Source organism: Pteronotus mesoamericanus, unplaced genomic scaffold (genome assembly GCF_021234165.1).
Source record: "Pteronotus mesoamericanus isolate MK-2021 breed Mesoamerican mustached bat unplaced genomic scaffold, CSHL_Meso_final contig_33, whole genome shotgun sequence".
NCBI classification, from domain to species: domain Eukaryota; kingdom Metazoa; phylum Chordata; class Mammalia; order Chiroptera; family Mormoopidae; genus Pteronotus; species Pteronotus mesoamericanus.
The window spans coordinates 13,309,708-13,318,682 of NW_026555135.1; the positions used below are offsets into that span (position 1 = coordinate 13,309,708).

At 34.4% G+C, this 8,975-nt stretch overlaps 1 protein-coding gene across 2 annotated transcripts in view; it reads left to right on the forward strand.

Annotated features, from left to right (window-relative positions):
- Nucleotides 1–8,066, forward strand: part of TMEM135 (transmembrane protein 135) — a 236,295-nt gene extending 228,229 nt beyond the window's left edge. For both annotated transcript variants that reach the window (XM_054576405.1, XM_054576404.1), the window contains 3 exons: nt 3,325–3,423; nt 4,205–4,272; nt 6,072–8,066. In XM_054576405.1, the coding sequence (XP_054432380.1) occupies nt 3,325–3,423; nt 4,205–4,272; nt 6,072–6,204 (300 nt within the window). In that variant the 3' untranslated portion in view covers nt 6,205–8,066. The remainder of the gene's footprint in view (nt 1–3,324; nt 3,424–4,204; nt 4,273–6,071) is intronic.
- The last annotated feature ends 909 nt before the right edge of the window (nt 8,067–8,975 follow it).

The window sequence follows — 8,975 nt, forward strand, 5'->3', positions numbered from 1 at the left end:
CAGCCATTGATGATCATTACCAGGAATTACTTCACAGAGGGTTGCACAATGGTCTTAATCTAATACTAAGTTTTTTTGTATTTATTAGTGGGAATTTTTCTGAAAAGAACTTTCCCTTTCCAAATATTCGGTTACCCTGAAACAGTTTGTTGGCCAAGTCATAATAAAATGCTTGATTACTTCCCTTTATTTACCAGCATTCTGAATACATTAGTCCCTAGCATCCTGCAAAGTTGACCTGTGAGTTTTTATTTTCAAGTGTCATATGAAGTCATGATTTTAACGTGTTTGCTTTGTATTAACCCATTGTAGTCATTGTGCTAAATGCCCCATCTTTGGCTGTGAGAACCTCTTAAAGTTGACTTCTGTTTCTTTTTGACATAATACCAGTATCTTTGATAGCTTTCTTGCTTGGCGATAAAACAAGATATTCCAGGCTCACCTGGGACATTTCCTGCCCCAGATGCAGAATCAGTCAGCTTTTTCTCCACTAGCCCCTAGTTTTCTTTTGGTAGAAAATGGCATTTAAAGACTTGTGTTGTGTGCTGGAGGTTCTTTGCTCCCAGTCATTGTTTCTTGGTCTTTCTGGTGATCAGAGCTAGAGACTTTTTTCTCTCTTTCTTTTTAGAGAAAGAGGAAATATTTAAGAGCATATTGCTATTTCCAATTCAAAGTTAAGATTATACATTTTAACTTTTGATTTATTAAAATTTTATCTCACTGAAAATTTGTGTCTCTAATGACATTTAGAGAGTTGCACATTTGCTTTATCCCACAGTTTGGTGGGGGGGATGAGAGAAGATTTTTTTTGTTCTCAGTGCAGCCAGTGCAATTGAAAGCCATTGGAGCATTTTAAGAATGTAAATGACATGATTTAATTCACATTTTAAGAAGAACATTCTGGCTACTATATAAAGAATGAAGTAGAGTCAAGATTAGAAGCTGGGAAAACAGTCTCAGACTGGAGGTGGTGGCTTGTGTCAGGACAGGTGCAGAAGAAATTGAGAGAAGTACACAGATTTAGCATGTTTAGGAAGAAGACTTGCTAATGGAGAGGAAAAGTGGAATGAGAGAAAGAAAAATAACCCCTAGGTAGCAAAAATATATTTTTTGTCACTGAGGGAATCCATTATTGAGATCTAGTTTATGAAAGGTGTTGTTTTACAGCCTCTTCCCTAAGTGGCTAGACGGTTTAAAAAAAATTTTTTTTATCCTCACTCCGGGACATTTTTCCACTGCTTTTGTTGAGAAAGGGGCGAGGGGGGGGTACCATCGATGTGAGGGAGAAACATCAATTGGTTGCCTTCTTGTAAGCCCCCCTGATTGATAATCGAACCCTCAATCCAGGCATGTGCCCTGACCAAGAATCTAATCCACAACCTTTCGGTCTATGGGACACTCTAGCCAACTAAGCCACATCAGCCAGGGCAAAAATGGCTAGAGCTTTTAAAGCCAAACGATAGTATTACTCTGTTTTCTTGAGTCAACAAGCCATATTTGATCTTGCCAAAGAAACTGGCATGTAAAATGTGCCTATGAGAATATTATTAAATACAGGAAATTAGCAGTTTAAACTTACCATGTCCTTTATGGAATTAATTACTATAGTATAGCAGGTAGTTGTTTCCCTATGATTGAAGTTAATTTTATATTAAAATGCTGTATTATTATAGAATGAATATTAAATAAAAATCAGCTGTATAGGCAACTTTTTTTCTTTGAAAAAATTATTTCCAAAATATATTTATTGAGTATCTGTGGTGTTCCCATTGCTGTGCTAGGTGCTGGTAAGCATATAGAAAGGTAGGATATGGTTCCCTCCCTTCATCAACTTAGAATGTAGATCAATAGATATGTTTTATTATAAGAGATAATTAGTAACACAATTGTCCCATATATCAAAAGATATGTTTCATATAATGTTTCTGTTATGCCATCTATCACATTTGAATTTCATTTTCATCAACATGAATATGCTACAATATGTCTGTACCTTGTCATGTCCTATTGCATTACTTTAAAAATAATGGCCAATGTTTGTCTTGTTTCCTAAGTAGGGTGTAATTATTTGCACGTATCTTGCAGATTGAAGTTAATTGCATATTAAAATGCTATAATATTATGTAATAAATATTAATTAAAAGTCAGCTCTATAGGCCTTTTTCACAGAAAAAAATATTTTATGTTTTTTATTTTATGAACTGCTCATATCTTCTTGAACCTCCCTCCGCCCTATTGCAATACCATGTTCCAGAAAACCAGTTTCCATGAATTATGCCATGTTCTGTCTGTATAAATTAACTGGCTCTCCCCCACATATATGATGTGCTTGCACCCTGCTTGTTACCCCTGCTTTTTCTCTCTTATCTAGTTGTTGATCCTATGCCTCTTATAAGGCAACACTATTAAAAGTGTGGTCAGTAGACTAGTACTTGTCCATGAACTGTTACCAGTAGAAGACAAGATAGGTAGAGACATTGACAGTAAGCATTTGGAAACTTTTATAGCAACTTGACAGTGTAATTTGTCTTTGGAATATAATAGTGAAAATCAGTTCAATTTTGAGTTTTTAAAATATATCTTTCTAGTAATTTGCTTTTATTATATTACAGAAGTATCAAGTCACAACTGGACTTTTTAAAAATTGATTTTTGTTCATTCGTTTTCATTGCATATGGTTTGAGAAGCACTACTCCAATATAGTAATTTCTGAAATTCTCCTTGACCCTAGACAAAGTGGTTGCTCTCCCCTCTCGGGAGCCAAAATATATTTATTAATTATAAGTTTATATACACCTATACAGACACACACATCCAATGAGGCTATTAGATATCTATATATGCCTACCTGTGCAGGTATCTTATAGCCTCATTAGAGTGCATTAATTATTTCTGTTACACACTAACCACTTTTATTCATTTTCAGATCCCTAGCTCCTAGCGTAGTGCCCTGCATTAACACCATTAAATATTAAATGCATGAATGAATAGGTATGACAGGGAATGGAGGACCTGAGCATTGTTCCAAAAGCATTGAAGAACAAATGACTTAAAAGAGGCAGAAATAAAGTGCCGCTGAATTTTACAGACAAGTGTTGTGACCGGGGTCTGCGGTGCAGGGTGAGGGGAGGAGGAGGGGGAACGGCTGACACCTGAGGCTGTTGTGGAAGGTGCCCCCTGGGATTTGAGCTCTGAAAAGCATTGTTGGGATTGTGAAAAGTTGGGAAAAAATGGTTGTGGGTAGGGAGCATATTGGTCAACTACACTGTTAACACTATTTAAAGTTGTTTTCTTTATACATCTCATGTTATGCTTGTTTTGTAGACAATGTATTTCAAAGGCATCGAAGCAGGAAAGGTTCCCTATTTTCCCCATGCAGATACTATCATCTATTCCATCTCTACAGCAATTTGCTTCCAAGCAGTAAGTATGGCTTTTTGAAGTGAAAAATAGAATTATTTGTTTCTAATGTGAATTGAACTAATGAGGGAAAAATACACATTTGGGAACATTTCTATTTATTACATTGGATGCTTTTTAAAATTTTTTATTTTTAGCAAGATTGCTTGCAAGCTTCAAATCATTTAACATGTTATCTTAATGGGCCCGTTCATGTTTTATGAGCACAACAATTTTCAGGTTTAAATAGAGTGCAATTTTTATAGGTAAGTTATTACTTTCGTATATTGGCTAGAATGGCCCAATACAATTATACTTCTTTTAGAAAAAAGATACCATAGGCATAAATAAGAATAATTGCATTTCCCCAGTGTTACTCAGGCAGTGAGAATGGGGGTAAAAATCTTACTTGATAGAAGCATTGTTCAATCTCTTTAAATTCTGCAATCATCATTATTGATGTTAATGGTTTTAGGTCTGTTGCAAAGTTTTGGGGACAGTTTTTATTTGCACTTTCTCACAGTAATGCTGCCAGCTGTCTAATGGGCATTCAGTAAATGCTTCTTGATATGACTTAATTAATTATTATTTCATAAGCAGTATTCCTATTGAAGACACATTTACAAAGACTTAATGTTATCAACTTAAACATAAATACATGTTTTTTGTTATTATTGTCATCACTGTTGTTTTTAAAATAACAACAAACAATAACAATAGAGATAAAATTACTCTGTTGCCTAAGACTGTGGATAATCTTTGCCATTTACTAAAAGAAATCTAAAATTGAATACTCTAATCTTAGGCTGTCATGGAAGTTCAGAATTTGCGACCATCTTACTGGAAATTCCTTTTGAGGCTCACCAAGGGCAAGTAAGTGACTGAGATGTTCTAACTGATCAGAGAAAAAAAAAAGCAAGGTTTTTTTTCCATAAGAAAGAACTTGAATATTTTTGCCTCCTTGGGGGCATATTCTTTTCTTGGTAAAGTAGGCTATCTAGATATAAATCAAATGTGACTGATTTAAGAATAGCATGGGGTGTTCTTTTAATGAACATTATTTTGACTATTTTTTCCTATATTATTTTACATATTTTAAGTGTTTTAGATTAATACCATGTTGATTTGCAAACAGCTAATTAGTTGCTACATAACATAATTAGGTCTCACTTTTAAAATCTTTGATCTCATCTTTTTGATTAAAAATATTAAACAAATTCCTAAGAAAGCATGCCTGAACAATGAACTGATTTCCATTTTGGAAAGATAATCATATTCCTTTGCCCTGATATTGTAAGTGTACTTTCCTTTGTCTTTATTGTGGTTAGCATTTTTGATCTTAATCTCATTTTTTGGGAGGCAGCTTGGTCTACTAGAAAGACCATGGGCTTTGGAGGCGGACAGACCTGGGCCTGACTTCAGCTCCGGTGCCTTTCGCTGTGTCAGTGGCGGGAAAGTTGTTGCCCTCATGAGTCTCAGTATTTTCTCTCTACCATGAGACAATTACACATTGTATAGTTACAGAAAAATTGAGATGTTTATAGTAGCACTTAGCACTTAATAAGTACTCAGTAAATTGTAGCTGCTATTAATATTTCTGTCATTAATAGTAATAATAGTAAACAGTTGTATAGTGCTTACTGAGTCCCAGATATGGTTTTAAGATACACACATATTTATACATACAACATCTGTATCCATACATATGTGTTTAATCCTTAAAATAACTATGAGATAGGTACTATTAATGTCCCAATTTTACATATGAGGAAACTGAGATGCACAGGGATGTTAAATAGCTTTCCAGAGTCACACAGCTCAATGATGGGTTTAGGACATGAGCCAGGCAGTCTGGCATTGGGATTCTTTTTAGCCATGACACTATGTATCCTTTTATTATTATTATTATTTAATCATTTATTTCCTTGTCATTTAGTTTTTCACATTAATGAGTTTAACCATTTGGAAGGAAATCCCCTTTGGAAAGGAATGAAAAAGGCTCTTAGAATAACGGTGCTGGCTCGTGGCTCACAGCCAATTTCACTCCGCTGTCTTCTCCACAGAGGAGACGCTTCCGGCCAGGCACAGGGGCACAGAAGATTTCTCCCGCACATTAGCGGAATATGTGTCTTTTAAAAATTTGATGTCTCTTAGGTTAGGTGATGGATAAAATGTTGTGTTTATTAGAAATTTGAAAACCTCTTTGCTGTTTGCCTTTTAATTCTTAAATATTTGTACATTTGAGTGTGTTTTCTGTTGGTTGTGAGACATTAAAATTACTTATGAGAGAAATTATGTTTAATACCTTTGCCTTATTGGTCAATGTTAGCTCATTTGTTATTTCTTTAGTTTCTTTAGTTTCTTGTGAGTTCAGCCACCAGAAAAATTGTCATAAACATATTTTTCTATTTGATACTACCTATTAGAAAGGATTTGAAACAATGATGGTGATCTCTGGGATTTCTGGCCTGGGGATTACTATCTCTTTAAAGAAAATATGGGAGGAGTATTCATGAGTAAAGAAAATACTCCTGAGGAGGAGTATCAGAGTGACTTTTGAATCTGCCAGTGAGGCTTCTGCTGTGTCATGAGAGAGATAAGTCAACTAGAGTGAATCGTCTCGTTTTATAAACTTCATTAAGTACTTGTTTACTCTGTCCTCTGTTTTACAGATTTGCTCGCATGAACCGAAAAGTCCTTGATGTTTTTGGTACTGGTGCATCTAAACACTTTGAGGATTTTATCCCTAGGTTGGACCCAAGATATACGATGGTACCACCAGAGCTGCCCATCGAGTTATCCTGAAGATGACTGTAACTTCTTAATGTGTCTTAATGTTCCATTATTTTAAACTGAAGAGTTAATTATGTTGAACAAAAAGAAGGGGGCCCGAGCTTGAACTTCAGTGTTATTTCAATGAGAGATGCTCATTTTTGTTCGCTTTTCTTAGCAACCAGAAATACAGAAGCTTTTTAGGAAGATGTTGCTTAATAATTAAGCTCCCTCTGTAGCCAGAATCTGATTCTAGATCACTGTAGCGGTTGATGTGATGATATATTATTGATTAAATTATGCCACAAGCAATATTAAATAATCTATGTAAAAATATAAGATATACTTAAAGTTACTTTAAACAATGTTTTTAGTTCATTCCAGTATAATTCTTGGTTAAAGCTAAGAATGTTTCTCTACTTTAGGATACAGAGGCTCACGGGTACATGGATTTGCTCTGTATTTTTTTTAACTTTTGAACTGGTAATTTTAGGAGTGAAATGATATGGGTATGAATTAACTCTTCACAGACAATGCTGCTTTAGCGTAGAGCAATTTAAGTGGCCATTCTTACTTCAGGGATTCGGAGACGGGTCTCTCGCTGTTCGGACAAATGCTGGAGGACCCCGCGCTCTTCTTTCACTGACACCTTCATCTCCCTCCGTGATTAGCTGCTGTTTTTAGCCCAGTGAACCTAGGTGTTGATGGTGGGTTAGGTGCAAATGGGAACTGACTTAGCTGATAAGGTTGAAATGTATGTTTTAATCTTTTGCAGAAACATTACACTTGAATATTTAAAAGCAAATGAAGTTACTCTTGAACCTCCTATAGTTTTATTATGTTTGTTTTCATTTGCAAGGACTAAACTTTTCATAGCTAAGTTTGTATGCCATTGTTGATTTGGAAGGGATCAAAATTCTACGGAACAAAAGTAGTTTTGACAGGTTTGGCAGTTGTGTTTCCTCTCAACTCTTGCACCTATACAATGGATGTTTTACAACTAAAAAGCATATAAAAATCCAGTGGCTGTATAAAAGTTTGTATACAAACTTTTTTTAGTGATGTACAAAAGCAACATCACTAATTGCGTTCAGTTTCTAGCCTTTTTTCAAAAAATCATTGTCACCATTTTTACTCCTGTTAGAATAAAGAAGTGACAAAATGTAGTCACTGCTAATTATGAGTTAGTTCAGGACATCTGTGATTGAGATATGGTCACTGTTTGGAATTTTTCAGGGAAGAGGTATACTTTTCTAAGTTAATCAAAGGCTTCAGTGGTTGTGATGTGTACAGTTAATGTTACATATAGGGGTGATGGTATATATTTAAATATAATTTTTGTTGCTGAAAAGTTTTAGGCCATTGTAAATTAATTATGCAGTGGAACTTGTGTTGCAAAAGAATTATAACCCAGACTTTAAAAATGCTTAATCCTCTGTATTTGATTTCATCAAGCTTTATATGCTTCTGTTTACATGTAATCCTACCCTTGGTTGTTATGGCAAATTGAAACCCAACAAAAAGACAGACTCTGGTACCATGGTAATAGGGAGAGCCATTTAATTTACTCAAAATTTTGCATTGTGAGTCACTTTTTAGAATTGACTTGTCTATTAGGATGCTGTTAATGGATCATTTTGATTTCAGACTTCAAAATTGATTAATAAATTAAGTTTTAAGTTTTTATTCACTGGAATCAAAATGATGATTAGCACTGGGTTTACTTTTAAAAACGGAGCGTGACTGCAGGGAAGGCAGCCCTGCGACCCGCACCTCGTCGTCCTGACTTAGGGATTACGTTTATCATATTTTCCCAGCAGGTGAAAGGAAAACGCATTTCAATCCATAAGTTATTCTTTTCATTGACATTAAAAGGCTGTGATATCAAAGACAAACTTTGCTGAAATTTGATGAGATTGGTAAAATTTTACTTGTCAAAAGGTACATTTCTGTGATTTATTTTTTTATTTTTATTCATACAACCTACAGTCATCGTTTATTTTATATAAAATAAATAACCATCTCAACAAGCAGAATACAATCACGAATGGATAACTTGAATGATAACTAGTTTGCACTGAATTAGAGAAATCCAGTTTGATTTTATTGGGACAGACTGCAAAGTGTAGTTGTTTGAGCAAACACAAAGAAAGTGTTTTGCGTTCCTGAAGACAATGCAAATGAGTATCTCTACCTCTAACTAATCAGGTATTGATTGACAACTTGGCATCATAAATAAAGTCAAATAGATGTCTCCATTCCAAAACATGTTTTTAGTCCTTTTATACACTGAAGAAGCCCTGCCTATGGTAAGTTTCCACCAGAACCAATTGTATTAAACCTTAATAGACCCCCTTGATGTTTCTTACATCTTTATGTAGATTGGAAAACAGTTCAGAGAGGTAGTTAATAGCATTACGGTTGTTTCATTGCCATATTCTGTCTTAATGAAATCCTAACATTAGTACCAACCAAGTAGAGATTGAAGTTACTAGATAACAAATTGTCTCAAATCTTTTGGATTCTTACCAGTTAGTTGTTTTTTTTTTTTAAGTCAGAGTTTAAATTCCTTTCATTACTCATTTCTGAAATAAAACCTTTGGTTCAGTTATCTAAAATTCCATGGTTACTTCTATAACTTTGTTCTTGATCTCTAAATATTATCTATCATCACTTAGTTGATATGTAGTTTATTTTTTTGTGTCCATTTGTTGTTGAGTCAGTTGTTATTTAATTTAAAATTTTATCTTTTTATTCTTTGCTCTCAAATTTTATAATTTACTTTTTTCTAGAATGAACTTGTC